We start from the raw sequence: 27,059 nt of genomic DNA, 5'->3' as shown, positions 1-27,059 counted from the left end.
GACCTGCCACAATTCCTCCCTTCTCTTTAAAGAATACTTAGAATTATTTGAAACCCACAAATTTAGGTAGTGAGAGCGATACTACAAGCCGTAGTGTAAAACTGCTACAGGATTAAGACAGGAAAAACCTGAAGTCCACTTACCAGCAGTTAAAGCAAAGGCAGATCAGAGCAGGCACTACCCGAAGCCCTGGGACATCCAACCCCCCACCTCTGTTATTACTACCTTAGTTCTAGAAGCAAAAAATACGACTTTCTCTCTAAGTGATTTAAGGTTCATTAACGTCCACTGCAATAAGATTTCAGCTCCTAAGCCATTTGTTCTTTCTTTAGAAAATGCTGCCTGTGTGTTTTTCAGGCAAAGATTATGTAGGAATTCATAGTTTAAACGCACACTACAACCAACCTATTTCAGGCTCTGTCCTCAACAGGACCTTAATGAAGACAAGCTGGAAAATGCAATTTGGAAGCACTAATCAACATGCACACATCTTGACTACTGGCAGTAACATCTCTACTGATACTGCTGCCCACAAGTTCAACACACGCACCCTAAGACTGGATGTGGGGAACACTGGAATTTCCATTTCCCTCATTGGAAACATTAGCTTACTGCTAACCACTACCTAGAGTAACAGCACTTCTCCCTGTCCAGTCTTGAATTAGACTAGTAATGAACAAAGATCTACAGCTTTTCTGTAATTAACCTCTAATTCTACTGCCCCATAACACACCATTACTGCTTACAAGAATAATACTTTCAGACACAAAAAAAAAAAATAAGGATTCTTGCTTCTGCAAGGTGCTATGGTAGAAAAAGTGTATTACCCAGAGTAATAAGACCACATAAAATAGCAATGGGCACAAAGAGAAAATTTCAGTTGAGGATTTGAAAAACTCCTGGTGGTAAGTGATAAGAATTGACCTTCTAGGATACTGAGGGAGCTGCCTACTCTGATGCTATCACAAGTAAAGCATCTACAAAACAGCTGAAACAAAGTAAAGCACTGTATGGGACAAATATCCCAATAATATATAAAGATCTCATACAGAAAAAAAAAAAAAACAACCTATGCTGAGATCAAAGGCCATTATCCACAGGTTAATAGCATGATATTCAATCTACAAAGAACAAAATATCAAGACGAGTGTCTATAACAGGTCTGGCTGAAAGATCCTACCAGCTTATCCCTAACAAGCTCTAATGGCATCTATACTAAGAAAGGGAAACAGGCCCCAGGCCAAACCAAACGTCTTCCTTATGATAATTACTAGGATGCTTCCTGAAGCTCCTAAATAAACTCATTAACTAAAATCTTTTTTAAACAAATGAACATAACCAAACATTGAAATATCTTTTGAAACCCCTCCTAAGACAAAGGAGTGAGACTGTGGATGAAGTAGCCCTGGTTAAAATGCAACTAACGCTCCTGCCGGGTGCAGATGCATGAAGACAACAGGTCCCAGGCCACCTGCAGAGCACAACCTCAAACCCCATACGCTGTGTTTTGCTTAGATGTCAATAGGCAGCCATTAAGAAAGGAGAAGCATTAGCAATTCTTAGGCAGAACTGTCCTAAAAACCCAAACGCAGACAAACAGCTTACACGGGTACTTAAGAAAAGAAACAATGCTAATACCTTTTCTGTTGAACAGTCCTGCCGTACAATGCTCAGCAGTCTAGACTCAAAGTTTCTTTAGAGCTGGATCCAGTGCATCAGCGTTTCACCTCAAACCAGAAGTCAATCATTGTCTCGAGGTGACCTTGGGTCGTTACTAAAGCTAAAAAAGTCCTCTAAGCATCTCTGGTTGCTGGGGCATTCAGCCTAGTCACTCTGGGGTGGGAACATCTTCCTGCAGCAGCCACCAGGACCACATGCGGCTGTAAAGCTCCTTGATAGCCAAAGATCATCATAAAAACGCTTGGTTTTTTTTGTAAGTAGCAAGGACTAATCATGGAAATTAAACTCAATTTCTATCCCAGTGAGCATCTACATTTATGAACGCTTCTTTCAGTAGCTGAGTAATGACAAGCAGAGACAATAAAAAAAGGAGTCTAAAAATACGCTACTCTTTTTCCTGGATTAGTGTGTCTACAGTTAAATATAAACTGTGCTCTATAAATTATCAAACACAATGTCAAATTCTGAAGTGTACTCCGGAATCTCTCACAGAGCACACGAAACAGAAAATGATAATTTTGTCCTGGCCCACTTAGCCTAGAGAACAATATGATACCGTGCTGGATCGCCGAGGCCTTTCCATCTCTGGTCACATGGAAAATGGCCACAATCACCACAGCAGTTACATACTGCATTTTTATTTATTTATTAATTTTTAGGGCCCTCTGCATCAAGCAAAGAGATTAATTCCCTGAACAGCTGCTCTTACAGGAAGGAAATCAAACTGCAATATTGCCACAGAATAGCTGGCACATGCATATTAGGAAGAATTTCCAGCGTTCACGCTCTCTGCTAAAAAAAAAAAAATCAACTTCCCCCTACTCATCTACTGCCAGTAACTTCATTTGGAACAAAGATATGCAGGGAACACTATTAGGACTATTTTTATTTAAGGAATACTTGTTTACATGCATTATTACTTCTACAGCATTGTGACAGTGCCTTCTGCTCTGCAGAAACAAAAAGGACAAGTGTGTCCACAAGCCTCAGCCTCCTTTAGAAGCACACGGTAGAAGGAAGCTGCTGGCCACAATCTGAATACCAAGATCTACCAGCAGAAGGTGAATCCAAGGACAGCAATCAGAGCTGCACTTATCTTCTCGTTAAGAACCCCCAAACCTCTCTGATTCCAAGTGAAGAATGTGTTAACACCTCACCACAAAGTAATGGCTTAAACATGGGTTAATCTGTACTATCTAACACAGAATTGCATTGGACAAGGGGAGGCCACATGCCAGCTCCACAGAGCTGAGGAAGGGCCTTATCTCCTCCCCGTGTACCAGCATTTGACCCACACCCCAAAAGGCTTCTAATATTTTGCCCAATTCACCATAAACCCTCAAAACCAAACTACCATAAACAGGTCAACTTCCACACATCATTGTGAACGTTTAGAATTGAACCGATCTACACTGAACAAAAGCCCCCTAAGCAAAGTCCTCCAATAATGCTTACCCTAAAGATAACAGCTCTCAAGTCACCAATACCAATTTTCCTTCTAACAGCAGGAGAACGAAGACGACTTACGGCAACTGTACTCATCTGCCCCACAAGAGATAACGTGACAGTCGGCTCCTGGAATTCCACATTCTCAGTGGGCCACAGCACACAACATTACGGGATGAGTCAGATCCATCTTAAATTATAAATTGTGAGTATTGTTGTCTTCGCCAGTTTTCAAGTACGCGATAATGAAAAATTCATAAGGGGAGGAAAGAAAAAAAGGACAAGCTTCCTTCATCCCTCATGTACCTACAAAAGCTTTTAAGCAGCACTCAACCAGGGAGTGAATACAGAGAAGCCATCAGCTCCTCCAAACAGGTTCGCACGCAATTGCAGGCAATGCACAGGCCCAAGAGCAGTGCGGTGACCTTGATCTTTTTTCCAGCTTCATGTGGAGGGTCAGATGGGTCCACATCCTCACCAACCACCCCAAGGAAGCAATAGCTGGAAGGGAGACAGCTCAGTGGTAACCTGACAGCTCTGCAAACACCCCAGACTGAAGCAACTGACTCTGAAGAGCTTCTCTACTGCAAGGGCTCCAGAGGTACCAGTGCCTTCCGCCAGCACTAGAAGTCACCAACACGGACAGAAACACATTACACAGGGAACATTCCTGAACCATCAAATTAGAGAGCAACTATCATTTGCATCTGTTCTGAAACAGATCATCGTGCTGCACCTCCATGGCTTCTGGAAGCTCCAAAGTCTACAGCCCCAACCCTGAAAAGCACTGGTGCACAATCTCACGCTGGAGAAAACATACCAGCTGTAAGATATTAGATACTTCATAGCAATAAAATTGAATTCAGTATTAAAAAAAATAGTAATAAATGAATGTAGGGAAAATTATTTGAGATTTCAAGGATGCATAAATCCCCATCACAACAGCATCGCTGACGCAACTGCATGAGCCCTAGCAACAACAGCTTACTACAGAATCTTATATACATCACAACTCTAAGTACCAAAGCCAGGCTTGTCTTTCATCATGTAACTAACCCATTTCCAGAAAGGACACAAGGTCTAGTTTTTAAGTTTGTTATTAAATACTTTCTACCCTTAAAATAAGCATTTCTTGACTTCTACGGATTTTCTTCCTTGATGAGAGAATCATCAAATACAATGCAATCAAAGGTAGAACAATAAGTAAAAGACGCTCAGCCCCCTCCTGTACATTATGGGGCCCTAAAGAAGCAATAATTCACTAGGCGACCCAGTATGATTAGGGAAACCGTTATCATTGCCAAATATAAAGGTAAATCTAACACTGCTTTTGTTGAGCCCACTCTTAATTTACGCAGGCAATGTAACTGCTACAAATAAACAATATTAGGTAGTTGAAAAAATTAAATGCGTTCTTACTATATCTCATCTGAAAGCACCTGATTTCTAACAGAAATGTTCCACCACATCGCATACTGTCAGAATACTCAAATAAACAAACAAGAAGTCTCATCTTCACTGCCCCAAGCTATCACCCCAAACTGGTTATAATTAAAGGCATGAACAAAGTAAGTAACAAACCTGCAAAGTCAAGGCTCTGAGAAATTAATGGGCATCACAGCACTGCACCAGCTCAGATCTATCATTCATCACCTCCCCAGCTAGAACAGCGCAGTTTCACGTATTTGTGCCTCCTTCTTCTCTCCAAGCTTCTCCTTCCTTTTCTAGACAGTTAATTTTAGACAATTACTGCCTCTGACACACTGAAACCTCCTCTCTCCTTTCTTCTTACTGTATATCTTGTGACCTACAAAAGCCCCCCGTACCTGAAATACTCTGGTATTTTAGAAAGATGGATCGTTTGAAGGAGGAAAAAAGAGCAAGCAAGGAAATTCATTTGAACACCCACTTCTCCAACATCTTCAATTGACAGTATCTCAAGCATTTAAACGCGCTCAAATGTTATGTCTAAATCCACATTTAACACCGACTGTCCTACAACTAAACCTTTACCTATTCAACTGTAAACGTTACCTTCCTCTTTCCTTGTCTACAGCCTTCCGCAAAAACATGTCCTGCTTGCGGAGCTACTTGGAAGTCCTATGCTTTTGATAACCAGATGTACACACAAACAACTCAAAGAGCATTATCTTACAGAGACACCCTTTCCATTTCCATCCCAATCCCAGCAATTCCCTTAGCATCCATTCAAATGGCATAGAAAGACACACATGCATGCACATCTCTTTCTCTTCTTTCTGGGCAGGATGGAGGAAGAAAGAGAGAACTGCAATGGGGGAAGGATGTCTTTCCAGAGATAAGCATATCTTGCAAAATCTGGCCTGTCATTTACAAAGGCACCATGGTTTCGATCATCGCCTCACTTGCAAAGAAAACTTTGTGCCCACTTCTCCCCCAAAATCCCAATGACATTGAAAAAAATACTGCATTGCAGTATTTGCCAGTGCATCCAAGTGTATCCAGTCAGCTGTCCCACCGACAAACAAATGTACGTTTTAATGTGTCCAGGCATGTAAATTAGTTGTCTAGCAGACGCAGATTGCCAAAACAGACGAGTAGATTTGTCAAGTTATCTGTATCTCTCTCACTATAACATCCTCTGCCACTGCCCATTTCTTGCCTGGAGTGCCTGCTGAAATGCTGCGAAAGTGCAAGTTCCTAAAGACACCAAATTCCTCTGCCAGGATGTGGGATGTAATCAGACTTCATTTCTCCCAAAAAACCTTGGGGAGCAGAGAGGCTGTAGGTTATGCACCACCAGTACAATTGCATGCAGAAGATAACCCGCTTTTAATTAATACCCTCACAGCATTTAAAGTAGGAAGGTTGGTGAAAAAGTCACCGTAACCTAAAAGATGTTTCCAAAAATTAATATACGCAAGATTAACGCAACCAGATTTTCTTTCAATGGAGTCAAAATATTTATCAGGAGCAAATAACGATGAGGAAGGCTATTCCAAACCCATTCAAGTGGGATTTTTAAGTATACCCCTTCTAATTCATTGTAACCATCCTCTGTCACAACAGCTCGGGCTCACTTTGAGAGCTCAAAAAGGAAAAATTAATAAAGAAGAAAGCAGAGGAGGCAAGTATGCCAAACAACAGCAGAGCCATCCCTGTGCCTAACATGGGAACTTGATTAGTGAAGTACATGGAGATGGGATTTTAAACTGATGGGCAGGATTCACACAGCATCAAAACCTACTTCTGAATTTCATCCTTTCTTGGTGTTCACTGAGACAGCTGTGGTTTGTTTTAAAAAAATACACCTAAACACAGCTGCAATTTCTCCACCTTTTTATTTAAACAGGAAGGGGTTTTATGTTTTCACCTAATTCTGAGCAATCTAACTATTAATTTCGCTAACCTCACGGCTATTTTCCTATACGAAGATCTACAGTGTGATCCCTTACATGCAGAAAGAATGCCACTATGTGCAGGCTGTACTCATTAATATCATCTTAAAACAAAGAAAAGAGGAAGACTGAGGCAGAACACGTGCGCCATAAGACAAGGGCTACATTTTTAAGTCTTTGTAGAAATAACCAAACTGAACAAAAAAAAAAATGAACATGTAAGTGCTAGCTGATGACTCTTAAACAATGCAGCTGTGTATAATAAAGGCACCCTTATTTGTTGGCTTGACTAAGTTAACAGATTTAGAACACAGCATCTCTGTTTCAGATGGAAGAAACATCATTTCACTCACACATACAATGTTAATACTGGTCAGAACACATCTCTGCTCACAGACAGGCTGTAAAATACACAATTTTACACATGCACACACACCCTCAAGATTTCTTCCCCTTTACAATGTAAAGCAGTGCAGCTTTCAGAGGGCCATTCAGCCACTTCTTTACAGAAAGGACTGCAGCAGAAGCAGTACTAAAAACAAAGCAAATCAGATGGGGGATTTAAATTCTTTTTATTCCTACTGAAACCGAGCGCTGATGTCCCTGCTCTGATTTGCATTTGAAACAATTGTTCACGAGAGAAAGGAAGAAAGTAGAAAATAATCTGAAAAATGAAGGCAGAAAGAAAGGCGTGTTCTTTATCCGCGCTCCGCTCCTCTTGTGCCTCCTGATGTGTGATAGATGAGCACGTTCTGGGCAACCACATTTCTCTATCTTTTACACTACCGTCTATCGCTCGGCAGCCCGCTATGCCGTTTAACGCTCCAGCACCAACAGCCTCGCTTAAAGACGCACTTCGCTATTACACATTGTTTGCCATCACAATGAGAGCCCATCACCACCAGCAGAATATTCAGCTGCAGTTCACAAAGTAAAGTTGCCACGCGCAGCCTGCCATTGGAAGTGGCACCGCTACAGCAGATGGAGAATAGACGGTGGCTAAAGGTGGGGCTGGAGACGGAGAGGAAAATAATCCCATTATTTTCGTAAATCCTGCTCAGCGCATAAACTGTAGGATCTGGTGAACTCCCCTGAACTGATTATCCTGCCTTATAACCATCTGATTTTGTAAAAATACCAATATCACTTAACACAAAATCACCGCTTAGGGTAAATTCATTCTACCTACTGTTCTCATAGGGACATTTGCTGGAAAATTCTAAGAAATGATTTGCAGAAGCTATCAGCTGTGGGAGTTCACTATTATACCTCTGTCAACTTCATTCAATATAATTTACATTTTTTTTTTTATACTGCCTCGCAGGATTCCTTGCCATTTTCTGCACGTACAATTTCACAGCAGGGAGGGGGAGAAAAAAAAAAAGGGGGGGGGCAGGGGGGAAAAAAGATAACCCTCTTTTGCAAAGGAAAAAGAACAGATGCTTAAAAACAGATTTCTAGAAATCACTGTAAGCCCGAGCCAGAAATGTAATTAACACCTATTTATAAAGAATAATTAAAGTTGTGACTGCCACAAAGAATAGCACAGATAATCGAGGTAGCCCCTGCTTTTTTCTTCTTTTTTTTTTAGATTTTTTTTTTTTTTTTTACACTGTTTGCAGTATTCCCACATGATTGCCACCTGCTCCCCCACTCAGCTTCCCCTCTGCTCGTTTCCCCGGCAACCTTTCATTGGCTTTTCCTCCCAGCTATCGCTTTCAGTTCGGCTGCTCAGTCTAATCTTATTTGTTTTACACCCATCAAAACAAGCAGGCAGACAAAGGCAATCCTGTAAGAAAGGGAAAAGACCGCCGCTTTGTTTCCCCGGCCGCGCTCCGTGGCGGCGGCGAGGGGACCGGGCGGGGGTGCATTGTGCGCGGCCCCCCGCCCCCGGGATGCGATCGTGCCATTTTGCACAAGGCGAGCACAAAAGGGGAGAGCGCGGCTCGGGTCCCTCGGCTGCCAGCGCGGGCTAAAAATAGAATTACTATCCGCGCACAGAAATATGGCTTTTCCCTTCTCCTCGATATGGAGGAGGAAGAAGAAGGAGGAGAAATAAATAAATAAATAAACGATGCAAAAAGCGCACAGCCCGCAGCCCCCGGCCCCGCGCAGCCCCGCACTACCTGACACCCCGCGCACGGCCCCACGCGGGGCCACCCGCACCCCCCGCGGCGCTCCCGGCCCGGCGCGGCGCTGCCCATCGCGGTGGCGGCTCCCGAACAAAGAGCCCCGCGCGGTGCGGTGCGGCGGGGCGAGGCGCCGCGCTCACTTACCATCTTCAGGCCATTCCACTCCATCTGGGATCGCCAAGATGGACCCTCAGAGCCCCTCACCGAGTCGGAAGCAAAGAGAGCGTTATGTAAAAGCTGACATTCCTTCTTACAGCGCGGCTGCCCAGCGATGCAACAAAATCGACATAGACTAGGCGCTGCAACACACACAGCCTCCTCCTCTTTTTATGAGGTCATGACAGGAAACTCTTTGAAATACAATATGCAGCATTTACCGAAGCTCATATAAATCACTCGCTTTTAAAATTACCATACCTATTGCGCAGTCCACCAAAAGAAAATTACCAATCTCGAGGCTTTTTTTTTTTGTCCTCCCCTCTCCTCCCCCCCCCTTTCCCCCCCCCCGAGGATTTCGCATCTCCGAACGCCGCCGTGCACGCACCCCCCGCTCGCACAAAGCCGCCGTCCCCGCGCCCGCCACGCACCGCCCGGCATCAGCGCTCCTCTCCGCTCCGAGCGCACCGCCGCCACCTCGCAACGAGAGAACATCCTTTATTAAAGGACGCGCAGACATTAAATATGAAAGGGAGGGAGGGAGAGAGAGAGAGGGAGAGAGAGGGAGAGATCATGGACAAGCACAGCAAGCCACCCCCGTGTGAGACAGGCGGAGAGCGATGCACGTTTGGGGAAATCTATGTCAGCCTCTACGTCTACCTCTACAGACACCCGCTGCGACCGAGCTTAAATCTACCAATACCTACCATAACCATTCTTAATGGCAAATATTGGGTCTTGAAAGGCTTCAACTCTTCTACAGACTGGCTAAGGTTTCGGGGACCTGACTTTTATTGGTATTTGTTAAGATCCACCAAGCACAGTGTGTGCGCAGCGGGCGCGGGGGGCGCGGGGCGGGCGGTGGGGCCGCGCTGCCCGCTCGCTGCTGGCGCTGCCGCTGCTGGCGCTGCTGCCGCCGGCTCCGCGCCGCGCCCATTTATGGCCCCATCTGTCAGCGGCGCCCGCGCGCTCATTGGCCGCCGCCGCGCGGGGAGGCGTCGCGACATCAGGTGCTATTGAAATGAGCCGCCGCCAGATTGACGGTGTTAATGAGCCGCTGACCTCCGCCCGCCGCGGCACCGGGCGGGGTTCCGAACCGCGCCGCTCGTTAAGGCCCGCGCCGAGGAGGGCCGCGCGGCCCCTCGCCGCCTCGCCGCGGCCCTCCCCGCGCCGCCGCCCGGAGGGGAGCCGAGCGCGAGGCCTGCCCCTGCGCCCCAACGGCCGCAACGCCCCCCGCTCGGCCCGGAGGCGGCCCGGCCCTCGGCCGGCATTGTGCCGAACGGAGCGTGCCCGAGTTCACCGTGCGCGCAAACACACGCGCACCCCCGCGGCCTCCGCTGACGGAACCGCCGCCCCACGCAGCGCATCTCACCGCCCCGAGCGCGGCGGGTTAGTGACAGTTGTCACAGAGCAGCGCATTCGTGTTCCATATTCTGCGCTTCCTCGCTCACAGGTTGGCCAAGCCGGCACGGCATCCTTTCATCACAACTGACCTGGAGTTCGCATTCACCCCCACTAAAGCGCACCGCTCCACACGCACGCAGGGATCGCCTCATTCCACCATTCGGGCGTTCCTGGCACTAAAGACGGTCCCTCACAGTTCGGTACTAACGGGAGCGCTCCCAAAGCTGGGGTGAAAGCGGAGCGGTGGGATGAGCGCCACTAAGAACACACAGAGCTCCTTCTGAGCAGGGCACCTCCGCACAAACCACTGCACACACCTCTGAAAACACCCAGCTGGATTGCCACTGCTCTACAAGTTACGGTTTATTTTTCAGTCTGAACGTACCCCCTCGGAGCTGCTCAGCTCGGAGCCGACATGCCGTACGTTTCACATTGCTTTCAGACGGACACACCGAACACATGAATACAATGTATGAAATACAGTCAGATTACAAAGCCCAGCTCCAAACCGACCCAGCACAGAGAAAATCGCATGTACAAGACACATCACACAGCCTAGCTGTGGAATGAGTACCGAATTCAATTCAAATAGGAACAATGTAAGGATGCTGCAGAGGGTTTCTCTCACCATACATTTTTTTAACCAAGCTAGAAACGTGCTCAAAAACTAACAGAGATTAAAGTCACCTGGAAGATCCATTTCCCAACTCAGATATAGATGCGACCCACTCGAACACACCGGCATCACTACAGAGCCGCTTTATTACCATACATTCGCGTGCAAATATACACTGAATACTGAAGTTAAATTTGTAATGCAAATTTTTTTTTTTTTACTTCAGGTCTCTTCTGGGTTAATAACAATTAGAGAAGGAAATCCAGAAATTATTTTTCCCGTCTTTTCAAGTTCAGCTTACTTGGTTGCTATAACCCGGTTATGCATATCACAAGATTCAGCCATTTTTCTGAAACAATAATTGAACGCTGCTCCCCTAACAAAATAAACCAGCTCCTTCGTTTGGCTATAAATCCAGGTGCTCTGCACACCGACCGCGTTCCCCAAAAGCACCCCACACACACACAGGCTTTCTGAGGAGCACTAAAACAAACGCTCAACCGTCCTCAGAGGCCTCCCTCCGTAAAGACAAAGGCAGAATCCTATTGTTGAAAATAAAGTCAACCTTATTCTCGTCTTTCCAATAGTACCATTTATCTCTCAGGGTAAGCGCCTGGCCACGGCATCACAGTTGTGACACATTCGTAAAGCATCAAATTCTCAATACAGCCCCTCCAGAATCCACCAGCAAGCATATTTTTAATGCAGTCTTCCATCCCCACAAAATAGAAACTTGTCTTATACAGCTAATCCAATATCAAAATGAAATCACAGGGTTGTTTCCCAGCCCCCCCCGCCCCCCCTCCCTCTCCTTACCATAAATGAGCAGTTTCTTGACTCATTAATGACAGTTTCCCTTAAAAGAAGTGATCTCATATCACTGAGCCCCTCTCCACCACGCATACATCCCAAAGGTTGCGGGTATCTTAGCATCAGTAGCCGCTAGCAAGCTCTCTCATACAGAGCCCAGATGGACTATACCAGAAGCCAATTCAGCGTTAATAACTACCTACTCTGTGCAGTTTAGAAGCCTTACGTGGCATAATGTCCTAGGCAACAGCAGCCGATTGAAACCGCAAATAAAAGACAACCCAATTCTCCAAAAGCATCGAAAGGAAAAAAAAAATAAAAAAACACAATAAATCGAAGAATGATTTTTTTAATCTCTTACTTTCAGAAGATTAATCTGAAGCCTTCATAAACATAGGAAAAAAAGGAGAAAAAAAAAACAGATGCTGCCCAGAAAAAGTGACAAAATATTACCTCATTATTTAACAAAGCAGCATTAAGCGTCCTGCTGATTTCAAACATCTTGCCACAGATTTTGGTTAAGAGAAACAGAAAGAATCCTTTGCAAGCCCTCTGTCTGCAAAGGGTTCTTCAATTTTCTTGCGCACAACAGAATAGTCAATATGTTATTTCCCTAGAGTTCGCACATTAAAACATCTAGTCAGTGAGCTGAATTTTCCCCTTATCACACAGTAGACTCCTGTTATATGTACTGCTCTCTTTGCAAGATTAGCCTGCCCCAAACATGGCTGTTGTTTAAACTATTCTTTAAAGTAACAGTTCACTCCATAACCACCAGGTGGGCAGTGTACACAAATTCAAGTAACCATCTTAAACATTTCTTCTTGGAATCGCTTTAGGTTGTGATACAGCAGAACCCACACCCCTACACTTAACAAGCAGGAGGAGAAAAAAAGCAGGTATATGATTTAAATATCTATGTATGGTTTGCACTGTTCTGTGCACTACCTTCTCAAGGAGTGCAAATAAAATCTATAAAACCCAAAACTTTCACCGTTATTTTTCAAAAGGGACCTTAAAATTTACACAGAACCATTTCATTCAGCAAAAAAAAGGACTAAATGGTTACACCCAATCAGATCAGAGAACAAAATGTAATTAGAATGGAAAACGCACCCATTGCCATGGTCTGTACTGCAGAACAAAATTAGCATCAAGCCCAGCGTGACAGTGTGTAAGGAAAACACAACATTCAGCACGTAAATAATTCACATGTGGGTAGAGTCTGTTAGAAAATACTAACCATACCTCCAAGCAAATTCACAGACAACTCGATAAGATAATGCCATGACGTAGTTTGGCTTAAATTCATTTATGAAATCACCGTTGAACGCATCAAAGCACATGACTGAAAAATGCATGGGAAGAATACACTTTTCAACAGTGCATGAATCTCCTCATTTATCAAACTCCCCATTCCCATGTCTGCAAGCTTCCCCCAGCACCTTCTTCTTTAAGGCCAAATAACTCAAGGAATACTTCCATTACTACAGAAAACGAATGCACTCTGTGCTCTACAGCAACACCCAGAGGCCTGAATGAGATCGGGATCCTTCACAATAGTTTGTATAGCACCGAGTAAGTTGTTTTTTTACCACAGGATTTAAAAACATCCTAAGAGAGCACAAAACAGAGGTGTGAGAAGGGACAACAAATACCGAGTGCCTCTGCGGGCCAGGACAGACAGCTATGAGAACTATGGGATCTCTAGCCACTACCTGCACAAAGGCAGAACCCAAAAGGTTATTTTCTGTGATTAAACAACAATAACAAAAGCAGCATGATACAGACCAAGGCTTCTTTGGATTTTTCACCTACAAAGTATTGCTAATTCTTTCATACACAGCAATCCTTGCTGAGTAAGTACACGCAGAGTAGCGGTTTTCTTTGTTGGCCTTTAACTAATATGAAAGTGATGCAGTAATGACTTAACCTCCTTGAATATGTATTGAGTTTCAAGTCATCCCTTTTATATGAGGAGAAAGGTTATTTGCATCGATTTCTGTTTGCATGAAATAAGCTTATTTTCTCATTCACCATATGCCTTGAACACTAATTAAAAGTGTCACTTTCTTCTAATGTAAAAGCATAATCATTCAGTAAATAAGTATCCTTGGCTTTCTGGACTTTGTGATAATCTATTTAAGGACTTTTTATTTCCAGGTAACTTCAGTGCTTGGATTACTTCGTACTCCTCTCATTTCAAATGAACTGTTTTATAAATATACGTTTCCCTCCCCCCCGCCCCCAACAAAAAGAACGAAAAAAAAGAGCCAGTAGTGCATCTTGAAGGCCCCACACTCCTCTTATCCTGAGGCAAATCCATCCAATCAATATGAAACCATTCACATGCCACCATCTGCCAAGCTGTAGAGCAATGTGGCTGGAACAGACCTCTTATAAAGCAGCAGTAGTCTCATTTTCAGGCTATTAGGAAAGCACCAGAGCTCTCATGTGCAAGGACACAAAACTCCAGCTCAGGCTCTTTCACACCAGCTCCTCTGCACACTGCTGTATAACTCCTGTAATTTTGCTGCTCGAGTTTTCATGCTAATCATCAAAGCATGAGGGAGGAGAAAATGATCAGTAACAGTCCTGTTTCACTGCAGTACAAAATAAAGAATCCAGTTTAATTCTACCCTAATATGATTACAGCAAACCATTTAAGTGCTGCTGCCTGCGAACTACAGCCTGACATTTTCCATCGCCTCATTTTCCACTCTTCCAGAGGACTGAGCATTTACACTTCCAACTACGTTTACTCTTTCTGAAGACATTTCTATCAAAGAACAACTTTGATCAGAATTAAATATTATTTTGTTGCTTGACAGATGGGAAGGTGCAGGTGGATGCAGAACAAAGGAGACGCACGTGAGAGTAAGGGATGGATTTGAACTCTAAAGTGATTTAATAGAATACAACAGGCCAGGAAAGGACATTACACAATGCAAGCACTAGGGTTTGCCCTATGCAGTAATTCAAGAACCTCTGCAGAAAGTCTCCTCTTCAAGCTATCACATCAACACTATCTTTAACAACACTGAGCTCACACATAGCCTTTTCATCAGCAGATCTCACAGTAAATTAAAAACTCATCCACCGCTTACAGCACCAGCAAACTCACTGCATGAGTCTAACTTAAATAAAGCATTACAAGACAAAGGGAACCTACCAGGGCACAGCTGCTTATTAACGACACAAAGTAGTTCATCTCTTAAAGCCATCCACAGAACGCGAAGAAAATGTGAGAAGCTGCTCAGGAAATTCAGGGATGCTGGAAGTCATGAATCCAAACATAAGAAGCCAGGGCCAAACAGCCCATGGCACCTCACTGCAAATCAGACATCAGCAAAGAGAACAGAATGAAAAAACACCAAAAAAACCCATCCAACAGATCACTCTGAACAGGTACAGGAGTTGGGATACAACACAGTAGAGGTTTCTCCCCTTGCTGCTACTTGAACAGCTTATTATCTGGTGTGTATATAAACAACTTTAGTTTTTTTAAACTGAGCAGTATTAAAAAATCCAGCAAAATAAAACACCTCACCAGCTGCCTTGTGGAAATCAAGGCACTGCAATGCTTTTTAGGCAACTGCCCTTTGAGGTTGGTGAGTTTATTAGGTGTCTGAAGAATTAAATTCAACATCTCTCCCTATAAAGAAGAGAACAACACAGTATTAAAACCAATAGTGATAATCCACAGCTGGAACACTGCACAGTTTTTGAGGAGACTGTAGCTGAAACAAGACAACTGCTGTGGTTTGGAGATTCTATTCCCTTCTTCTATTTGATGAGCATCTCACAAGAACCCATCACTGCCTCCTGTTCTGTCCCTGTTGTGGACCCACCAGCAAACAAACAAGCTGATGCAACATGCTGCCTATGTGCTGAGGCTGCCCCTGATGTAGGGAGACTAAACATGCCATAGAAACACTGTCACCTTTCTAAGTGGCACCAAGATTGATAAATCCAAGAGGAGTTTGGGATCTGAATCCTCAAAAATGCCAGGAGGAAAAAGACGGGAGATGTAAAAAGCAGGTAAAAAAAACCCTGCCCTCCGACTTTCAAGTCTAAATGCAGAAATTGATACATAAACCCCCTAAAGAAATGAGAATTCAGCTACTTCTGTACAAATACACTATTTAATGTTGGTTGCCCACTTTTTTTCCCCACACCTTATGAGATGTGTAATTTGAATGCTGCATTACTGCTCTAAGTGTCATACACCAATTTGCCACAGACAGGTATATTTGCAAATCCCACGGTGGATACTTATGTGTGAAAGCTGGGAGACTGGAACAAAGCTCCCAAGGGCACGGCAGAGCACAGAGGTAACAAAATGAATAGATGTAAATAGCTCTGATCACAAGCAAAGTCTCAGCAATGCACTCAGATCTGGACATGCATGTAGGGCAGTGAATAAGCAAGCATCTAAGAATCTGGTGACAGCTCAGGAAACCCATCCCACACCAGCTGCAGAGGGCTCCTGAGGAGGCAGACATCCTACTAAGGGCTGGGGAGGCTGGGACACACAGGAGGGGCACCTGTCCTACACTCCCACAGCTGGTATTGGCATCACAGCTTCACATTGACTCTCAGCAGACAGAATCTGGGACAGCCACCACAGCATCACTTGGTCATAATGCTCCCCTTCCCTGGCCAAAACTCAATGCCTTTTAAAGAACCCAGAGGCAGTCACTAAAGTGAGAGGCAGAATATATTCTAGGAAGACACATTAAGAGATAAAGACGATTCTTTCCTCCCTTCTTGGTTGCTGTACTTCTGCTTCAGAAATACACAATCCAACACCTTCTCCCCAACTTCGTTTTCTTCCTTGTAAATTTACAGATTTTCAAACTCTGATTCAACACAGACTGTGAAATCCGCAGCCTGCTTTGCCATCACTGTGAGCAGGATTCAACCCTACCCACAAAGAGAGGGTAAACATTTCTACCTGCTGTCAGTTTTGCATAATAAAGTTGGCAAAGTTTCCAACCAAGCACAAATGAAGAAGTTTTCAAAGATTTATGACTGCATTTTTAAAGTGTATTTACTTGTAAATAATGAAAGGGCTCAGACACTGAAGAAGCCTAGACTTGCCAGGGAGATTTACAAGAGTTCAGCCATTTTTAATGCGTATATGCATGAGCACAAAAACCCTCACAGAAGTTGGAGCAGGTCCCCTTCAACAAGCACTGCCTCATTTTAGAGAGGCTGATGGATTCAGTTTAGACTCTTCTGTAATAAAGCATTCCACACACCTTGCACTGAGGCCAAATAATATCAATAAGAACAAAGCTAAAAACCTGAAAGGGGGATTTAGTCAGGTGACGTTTCCAAGCTTTGAGACACTGATCAGAAGAAGATCTGGGGAAGATGTGAGGTGGTTGATAGGGGATCAGGAGAGAGGTGCAGCAGGAATCAAAGGAGACCAGCAAGCAGAGTGCAGAAGGGTTACATCTCCTTCAACCTGCAATTACACAGGAAGGATACGGAACCAGGGAAGAAACAAAAGACGACAGAAACAATACAAAAAGTTAAAGAGTTATTAGTTGTCCCAATTCCTTATTAGAACAGCTGCCTCTTGGAGTGTTTTAGTGATAGGAGGCAGAACATAAACAAGTCTTAGAAGTTTCCCATTTAAAAATTCTCAGTTTCAGCTGGGTCAGCCCTATCACACACCCAGCAGTAACAGCCATACTACCCTAACCCAAGGCGCTTCAAAGGCAAAAAACAAGTGTGAAGATGGAGGAAAAATAAAGCAGGCCCAGTATTTCAGGATGGACTAGCAGCGATTCTGAACTGCCCATACTGAGACACCAACAGGAAGGGGTTAGAGAAAGGCAACTACAAGAACAGCAGAGAAAACCACAGGGGGCTCTTTCCCCCCAGGATTTATGCTGCTCATGTCTTGGGATCTGGATGACTCTTATTGGTCTGAAAGACTTCAGTTTTTCCTGCCCTACTCTCACAAACTTTCAAATGCATTTATTACTCACATTACTTCATGCACTGCCAGACATATGCTTGCAAATACTCCTCAGCTTCCTCTACATTAAGAGAGATGAAGAAAAATTGATATTTTTAACACTATTTTTAAAGGAAAGCCTATTCAAAAAGCATTTATAGCAATAAAACCTTGTCTGAAGGTTTAACTTGCTAATAAGAGGACCTGACTTACAATTCCTAAGTAATACACAGACAGTGCTTGGATTTCCAGGGAAGCCCCAAGAAACGGGTTCCAACCCATCCAGTTTATAACTGACTGAACAACAACAAACTGCATCAAAACAGCCACTCTGAAAAGCTACCCAGCTACAGACCATCTCTCTGCAATTTAAGAGTATTTCACTCCACTGCTTGAATGCATTTATTTGCTTCCAAGCAGTTTTCCTGATGTTTTATAAGGATTCCCCAATGCAACAACAAACAATCTTACTTTTAATAGTATCACCGGATGCACTGTAACCTGCATCTAGGGACACCCTGCTCTGCTCTGATAAAACTTAATTGTTCTTTTAACGCTGAACAACAAAAGAAGTTTAAACTTGCCCAATGAAGTTCTTATTTTTACCCTTTTCCACAGCCCACAGTAGCATGTATCAAGTAAGAAAGCAATCTCTTAGAAAATATTTCAAGAGAGCTTGAGTAACCCACACACACCTCATGAGCAAAGAACACATTTCCTCTACTAAACCATGACAAATGAGACTTACTCCTGCCTTTGTCACCTTCCATCTACCACTGGCTGTGGCACAAAGGCCTCAACACTACCAGCACAGAATGCTGTGTGACTCCTCACACCCAGACTGCTTGAGGTACAAAGCTTTTCCCACTGACATAAGTTCACAACTCCAGTCTTCACCATCAGGACACTCCTCATACACTGCCATAACGCCAGAGGCTATGGAAACACCCATGATGGGGATCACACGCTGCTGACAGATGCAAAACTTCCTGAAGCAACAAACTCTGGAATCCCATCACTTGCTTTTCCCTGTGGAAAGCAGGGGCAACCTTTTCATTGTATCCTAAGATCATAACAGTAATTTCTTAAAAGAATCTGTCAGAACTACTCACTATTACTTGCTTCCTGAGCTCTTAAGTAATGGAGGAAAAACATCTGACAGATACATCACATCAACAACACAAACCAAAATAAAAAGATACTAAAAACATTGTTGAAGACATGTGAAAGTAAACACTAATAACCTGCTCCAAGTGCTTCCGCAAGGCTGACAGAAATAGTCTTAAAAATACAGCAAGCATAATGAAGCTTCTGCTTTACTTCGATCCCAGAAAACCTTCAGTTTCTACACAAGAGATTGCTTGTAAGGTTCAAATTAAGACAGACAGCCCAGATGCTCTGCAGTGCCCAACTGGCCCATCATCACTTCCTTATCCTGCCCACAAACTCAGCTTAACCACTCTGTTAACAAGTGACCACTGAGTGCCACATCTGACAGGTTAACAGCAAGGAGGAAGCAGCACGTCACTCAATGGCAGTCCCATACAACAAGATCCCCAAAGCATCATTCAATGCTAAATAAGCAACACAACCTGGCAACATTTCAGCCATGTTTCCAGACAAGCAATCTGTAAGAGAGCACCATTAGAAGCAAGAAAGCTTTCGCTCAGGCTGCAGCTCCTGGGCCTTCCCTGCCTCGCTCCATGAGACCTGCTCCATGCAAGTCTCTCTTGTCTTCAGGAGGGGACAGAAAAAGCTGTGACCTCTGGGAATCCCTTTCAGGAGGTACAGCTGGTATTCCTGGTGTCATTTTGAACACCTGATAGATGAGCGAGATGCAAGCACAGAGCCATGAAGTACATGCCTGTGTTACACTGAAGCATCCCATTATTACAGATGATTTCTTTAAACTCCTGTTTCATAAAGGGTAGTTAGTTCTGGGTGCTAATAACCCTGATTCAGAACTCTACTCAGCAATGTACTCATTAGCTAGACCATCTGTGTAAAGGGAACAACCTACGCTGTCACAGCACACGGAGCCTGGGGCTGACCTTAATATCTTCCCCCACATACCAGCAGAGGACAAGAGAGAAGCCTGGCATCAGTTTCTTCCTTTCCTATACTGGAGGAAGATGTCTGGGCTAGCAAGCAAGCATCACACCCCTCGGGTCACACTGCCAGCTGTGGCAAATGCACTGTACCAACTACTTTCTCTGCTGTTCTGATGGTAAGCTGGAAAATTTGGCTGCCCTGTTAGTGTTAAGACATCACAGGACTCTGGCTTAATAAGAGAGACTTTAAAAGCTGTGTGAAATAGGGCTGCTGACATTATTCACAACCACTGCAAGTTAGCTGATGGACTGGAAAGCAGCCAGCGTGACATGGAACTGCACAGTCTACAGCAATTGTTGCTTCTCGTCTTCTTGCTCATCCTTCAGTATCACACACCTACCCACAAGGACAAGCTACCGTGAACTGCACAGCAGGCTCTCCCTACCCTCATGCAAGTCTCTCTCAGGACTCAGACCAAACCTCTTGGGTGACCCATCTCTGCAGGAACAGCCTTCACAGACACATATTGAGGGACAACAAAACAGTGAGGACAACCTAACAGCCAGTGAGGCTGCAAGCTCACATTTTGGAGCTCATACCTTTCTGCCATTCATTCCAGACAGGCCACAGTGTTAGAAAGACGAGCATAGAACACATGACCAATAAACAGGCAGGATTAGAGTACAGACTTCTCTTAGAAAACAAGGATTAGGAGAAAAACACACCAACAAAAACTATTTGAAAAGACATCCACTTGAATGAGGAATGACTAAAATTACTGGCAAGTAACAGATCTGGAAACAGGAGGCTCAAGTACATAACCAAATTCACATAAAAACTTCTGTAAAAGCATTTGCTAACCTCCAATCTAGAAACAGCAACAACCTCTAGCAAAGCCGCTCGTACTCAATACTACACTGCAGCATAACCTGATTTGGGACAACCAAGCCTTTCACACCCAAAGCAGCCAGAAGCAAGTGAACAGGCTTGCAGGGAAGACTAAAATCTGCTATTTCCATGTTACCCACAAGAAAGCATCAGCAGCCACATTTGTTTCATAGCAGGCCAGCACACCTCGCTGAAAACTAGAAACAAAGGCAAACTTGAATAACAGCAAGATGCAAGGATGCTGGCTATACATTGCAAGGAAGTACAGAGGACAAGGGTTCAAATAAAGTCAACCGTGTTGGAAATAGTGCATGAAATCCCAGAAGTGACAAAACTACCAGTCAGTGAAGAAGATGAAAGGAACCAAGTGGAAGAAATCAATCAAGAAGAAAGATTTTTCTCCTTTTCTAAAAGGCAGGCAAGGGGCCAGATAACATAGGTGGACACACACAAATAAACCCCTTCTACATTAGCTGCGAGTACAGCAAATGATAAATTTGATTATCAACTTAGATACAGGGACAGATTTGCTTCAAACTAAGGAACGACAGCAAGCATTGAGGGGTGCAAACAATTTTTCTTGCACTGGAAAAGAAAATTGTTCTAATGCAAATGGATGAGCTGATTAACAAAGCTTGCAGAGTCTGTTGTGAAAGACGGGTGAATGGAGAGAACCCGAGGGAGACACTAAGAGCACGTAAACCAAATCAGGGAGCAGCTGACTGCATTTAGAAGGAAGCAGCTATAGGGGCACTTAGAAACACGAAAACAAGAATATGACCTAGGCACAGTAAACATGCTGAAGTGGACAGGAATAGACGGCATCTGTTCATTGTATTCTTGAGCTGGAGATGTATCAGTGTAGTTTCACACACACCGTTTGTTGTTCTTACTTCTGACAATCAGGAGGAGGTGGGGGATTATCAGAGCTATTTTTTACTCAGTTCTTACAGAAGTTATGTAGAAGCTGTGCTTGCCTTTTCCAGCACTAAAACCAACTGTTGAAAAGGGGGAAAAAACCCTTAATTTATGGAAATCCCAAACTCACCCTCCCACGCATTAACTTCACATCATGACGAGAACAAAGGCTGCATATTTTCCCCTATTGTGAGGATATAGAAGCTTTTTTTTTTTTTCCTTGAAAAACATTTTACTACGTCATTGAAATTGCAGAAGCATCCACACACTTTGGGGACTTCAAGCATCGCATCAATTATCTGAATAAATAATGAAAAGACATTGTGAATAAAATGTTTCATCAAGCCCCTGTTCACAAGTCAATTGCTTTTTGAATCTAGCAATATACTGTAATATTTATGCGTTATTCCATTTTGCAGGAGGTCAGGAGTTTTCTGTGCTTCTATGTTATAGTTACTACAGTTTGGGGACGTAAACTGCTGGAATACAAAAGGCTACAGGAAACGTAACACACACTTCGATTTTACAGTGGAGGATCTCTCTCCACACCAAAACCAAACAAAGGAAGCATCAAAACCCCAACTGCACGCAGAGGGACGCACCAAGTCCCACCAGCAGGTCAGGCCAGTGACCAGCACTTAATGCTTTAAAATTGGGTCCCTGACAAGCAGCGCTCGGTCAGGGCAGAGCACGAATGCCTGTTTGTTGAGCTGTCGTTTCCAAAGAGTCTCTGGCTGGCACCTGGAAACAGCACAAGCATAAGGCTGATTATCATTTCTGTAACCCCAGAGGAAAACGATCAGGCAAGATGTTTGAGTAAGAGCAACGCTGTTCGAAGGCAGCATTCATAAACAGAACAAAGACTAAACAAAAAGCTAAACAAGTACATCATAATTAACAACAACCACCAAACTTTTAATTAAGATATGCAAGAAAAATCAAGGAGAGCTAATTAAAAAACACAAGCGTATATAGTCGCTTAGAAAAATCTGAATTGGTACCGCAAACCAAACAGGCTAATTGTAAGAGATCACAATTATTTTGTCACTGTTACACAGTTTAGGCACGATTTTTCAGCCTGCCGTTTAATCCCGATCTTGTTTGTACTTCCCTGTTCTCTGATGTGAGATTCTCCAAGCCATATTCTCCCCAAACCGAGCAAAGCTGAAGAATACACCACAGAAACCCAACTTTGCACAGCAGGCCTATTTTGTAATTAGTCTGAGGCACTCTTTCCTGCGTAGGACAGTATTATTCTCACAAGGCCAGAATTCTAATTATGGTGCACTCCCCCTATTCACTCTGAACAAACCCAGAGCTCATAGAAACAGGTCCCGATGCACAGCCACATTAGGGCCATGCACTCCACCTGCTCTTGTATCCAGGCTGCCAGACCAATGTAAAAATATGATGCGATTTCACATATTTATCTGGTAGGTACGAACTTTCCTTAAGGCTAAAATAAAGAAGTTAAAGATAATAATCTAACTGACGTTATTAAGGTCTCACTTCTTTTCTCATATAGTAGCCTTCCACAGAAATACATCCACTTGGATTAGTACTTCTGTTCTTCACAACAGTAGCAGGCCAATCTGAACACTACCAGGTAGTTAACATTGGCAGAAATGAGCCAAGAATGCCAATGGAGTTATTTAAGAACTTACTTGCTACATATCTACTTCCAGAAAGTTTAATAAAGCAAATAGTGACAATAACCTCAAGTAACCTAAGAAAAATAAAATAAAAATAGGCAAAAAAGGAATTATGCCACAATGCCAGCACCAAAATGATTTACAACTAATGGCCTCCCTGCCTCCCCAGAGCAGCGTAGGAACGAACCCATCACCCTACCAGGACCTGGACAGCTGAGAAAAACCACCTTTTAAAGTTCTTTCTGTGCTAAAATGCTACTTTTTGAAACGCCTGCAAAACACCTTACGTACAATAGGAACTGACAGGCCGATGGGAGCCCCACGCAGGGCTCTCAGCGGGCCCATTTTGTGGCACAGCCTGCGCACGTGGCTGCAGGCTACGAACTGCTTCCAGCCGCTCCGAGGTGAGGCCGCACACCGCCTGCACCTCCCTCACACACAGCTGTGAACCTCCATCTTCTCAGCCCGGCCCAAGGCTGCCCCGCTGCCTCTCCTCACCCCTCTAAGGAAGGAAAAGGCTCCTTTCAGCACGAAGGCCCTGCTGCCTGCGCAGCCATAAGCCTCACATCCCAACCAGTTTTATTTTTCAAAGCGCTAACTGAGTTAATCCGCTACGGCTTCTTCACTTGTTTTCCCCTAAAACAACCCCAAACATCAACAACCAAATAAACGCCACGACACTTTAACACCTCTGAACGTTACCTGATGCAAAGACCTGATTTAAGTCTCAGCACCGCACTCCTCGCGGCGCCCTTTCAAGACGTTTTAAGCGAATAAACGAACAGGAATAGCTTATAAAGCTCGCTTTAAAGTTGCTAACCGCTCTCGCTGGTCTCTTGCGGCCGCAAGCCGACAGGTGCTGCCCCACAACAGCCTCACGGTACGGCGGCACGCGGCGGTGCAGCGCGCGGTAATTGGCGGCCATTACAAACGCACGACTTGCGCTAACCTCGCTGCACCGAAACGCTCCTCAGGTCCACTCTTTTCCCCCCTTCGCACGCAATATCGCAGCAAGCAGCGCAGCCGAGCACGAAGCGACCTTAATGAACGTAACTCTCTCCCAACTCCCCCCCCCCGCACCCAGCAAAGTTCAGAAAACTCCCCGAATGCATTTTCCAGACCCCCCTTACAAGCACCCCCCGCACTGCGCTCCCCCCATTCATTGCTCCCCCCCCGCACCCCCATCCCGCTGCTCACCGCGCGGTGCACGCGCATCTTCCGCCGCGTGTTGCAGGAGACGCGCAGTCGGGGTCCCGAGCGGCGCGCGCGACGGCGGCTACGACGGCACGTGGCGGCTGCGGGGTCTCCCGCGCTGGCAAAGCGGGGCGGGACGCGGCGCTACGCAGCGGCGTGAAGCGGCGCCGCCATCTTGTCGGCGGCAGCGCCCGGCGGATTAGGGCTGGGGGGGAGCGGGGATGGGCCTTTTATCTCGGCAGGCGCTGCGGGGAGTCGGCTCCGTGCTCGGCGGCGGCGGCAGCCGGGGGAGCTGTAAGGGCAGCTGGGGTGGGTAGGGGAGCACGCGTGGCTCGGCGAGCCCCGGGCGGGGTGAGCCTGGAGGTGGGTGGCCGAGGGGAAAGAACCGAGCCGGGGTAACGTACCCAGCGGGTCCGCAGGCTCTGCTCCCTCCCGGGGCCGCGACGCATCCAGGTACCTCGCGGAGTGGAGCTGGAAATAAATAAAAGGCAGCCGGTGGGACGCGGTGCGTGCAGACCCCCTGCCCGGGGGGTGCTTCCTTTCCGCCACTGACCTCCTCCGATCAAGATGTACAAAGAAGAAATTTGTGCGGGTTAAAAAGCCTCTTTTTTTTTTCAATCAATGCTCAAGGAACGGATAAGACGATGTGACACAAATGTATGATCGTGTGCCACAAATAGAACATTGTGGGAAGCTTTCCCTTAAACATAAGCTTTGTCCTATATTTCTTTTCTTTTTTTTTTTTTTTTTCAAACAGTTTATTTCCTTGCTGTGTAGGTCATTCTTAACATTAGGCTAAATTTAGCCGAAGATGCACCAACAGCAGAGACAGACTGCTTAGGGGAGCTGAGCGGGGCTGCAGGCTGACTGCCTGGCCTGGGCAGGGGGCTACCTGCCAACTGCTGGCTTTATTAGTGACTTCTTTTCCTCTGGAGCTTGATGAGGGGTAATAAAGCCGCAGCTATTTAAATAAAATACCTCTAGAAAACAGAAAGTTTGCAGTGTGGTTTGTCTGGTTCGCTTGTGCTACAAGCCTGAGTGCAACCTGCATTGATTTCAAGGGTATTTTCTGCCACGCAGCGAGGGAGGACTGTAGCCCCAACATCTCCGGGCTTTTGAAGATCTTTACCTGGGACTTCAAAACAGGGGCCTAATCTCTGCTGCCACTGAGGATGGCAGGATTTGTACTTGTTTATGGACTTTGATTTTCAGTTCTTTGTGTATAAATTTAGCTGTGGGCGGGGTATCCACGGCCAGATTTTTCCCTATATGCTATACATAACAGAATGACAGAAAGACATACACGGCTCTGTGTTAGATTGACAATGAATCGCGTTTGCTAGCAAATACTGGATCAGATCCATCTGTTTCAGAAATTAGCATAGCAGCAATTTGTTTGTTTGGCTTCATCTGTCTATTAGTTTGGTCAGAATCCTCATTTTAGAGACAAACCAGCACATACAGAAAGGACCTGAGATATTGTCTGTGCAGGCAGCCCGTGAAACTAATCGTTCTAAAAAATGAGGTTATGAAATGCAATTATCAGAAAAGTAGAGCTAAATTAAGATTTCTTTTTCTGGAAACAAGTTTGATTTTTAAATATATATCTATAAAGTCCAGTTTCAAACAACGCATTAAAAGATATCAAAGAATGAGACCTCAGCTTTTCCAAAACCATTTCATTCCGGAGTCCTGTATACCTAAAGTAAATGACATCTTTTAGAAAGGTTTGGTTGTTTTTTGTTTGTTTTTTGTTAATTTACACTATATTCAATCTGCACTTTTCCATATTGCAGTTGTTTCCGATGATTTATTAGATTACTGGAAAAAAATATATATTTCAAAGCGATACTTAATATTGGTTACAAAGAAAATATATCTCCAAGTAAAGGTCTGCGTCGCGCAGTTAATGATCCTCATGTGATATTTGCTTGTTGATACGAGTCTGGCTTCATATGACATTCCTAACCGTCTTTTAAAACTATAACACTAAATAGTGCCGGGAAGGTCTTCTGTAATCTTCACATTACAGGCTGAAACTGTTATGCTAATATATATTTTTTTAGCTATGTAATATGCAGAGTAGATTTAGTTCATTTTCACGTCACTTCATTTCTTAGTTATATATCAAAACCACCAACAAAAACACCTTCCAAAATAAGAACTTACGTTTCTCCTCCAGAAAAATGAGTCCTATGTTGTAGGCAACGAAAATGCTCTGTAGTCTCAACTCAAAGGATGTGAGGGCTCATTCTACACAGGAATTAGGGAAGCACCTGTGTTGCTTTGTCTACGCACATCTGTCTCTACCTGAGCATCTAATTCATATTACTCCTCCCACAGTCCGCCCCATTTCTTTGTCTAATCAGAGCACCCAACAATAGGCTCCATAAAAGCTTAGGAACCTGGGCTGAATGGAGGAGGCGTGATTTGCTAATGAGAAGTGGCTTACCTGGATCACGGTTCGATTGTATTACTTTACGATGAATATGAGATACTGATGTCGGTGGCAAAATCTAATTGCTCCACAGGGATATATGAGCATGATGTTGAAATCTCCTATTCAGACTATAGCACTCTAAATCAGTATCTTGGTAATGCTTACCAATTTTTTGGAGTAAATACCAAACGTTGTCAGAAGTATTTATGTGTTTTATGCAATAGAGGGAGAGCACGATTTTCAAGGTAAACGTAGAAACCCATTACAAACCTTATCTTTGCAACTGACTATAAAAGCTATGAACACATAAAAGGCTTAAAGGA

At 44.4% G+C, this 27,059-nt stretch overlaps 1 protein-coding gene across 9 annotated transcripts in view; it reads right to left on the bottom strand.

Moving 5' to 3' along the window:
• ELAVL4 (ELAV like RNA binding protein 4) overlaps positions 1-24,979 on the bottom strand; it is a 70,643-nt gene extending 45,664 nt beyond the window's left edge. Inside the window, exon 1 of one of the 9 annotated variants that reach the window (XM_072342650.1) lies at positions 24,701-24,979. In XM_072342650.1, coding sequence (XP_072198751.1) covers positions 24,701-24,745 — 45 coding nt within the window. In that variant the 5' untranslated portion in view covers positions 24,746-24,979. Of the gene's footprint in view, positions 1-8,779; positions 9,160-9,179; positions 9,380-9,498; positions 9,674-11,627; positions 11,819-12,074; positions 12,333-24,299; positions 24,421-24,700 lie in introns of those variants that run through there. The other 8 variants (XM_072342652.1, XM_072342649.1, XM_072342648.1 and 5 more) reach the window with 8 other exon arrangements.
• Positions 24,980-27,059: the final 2,080 nt, after the last annotated feature.

This window comes from Excalfactoria chinensis, chromosome 8, assembly GCF_039878825.1.
Source record: "Excalfactoria chinensis isolate bCotChi1 chromosome 8, bCotChi1.hap2, whole genome shotgun sequence".
NCBI classification, from domain to species: domain Eukaryota; kingdom Metazoa; phylum Chordata; class Aves; order Galliformes; family Phasianidae; genus Excalfactoria; species Excalfactoria chinensis.
This window is presented reverse-complemented; position numbering and strand designations above follow the sequence as displayed.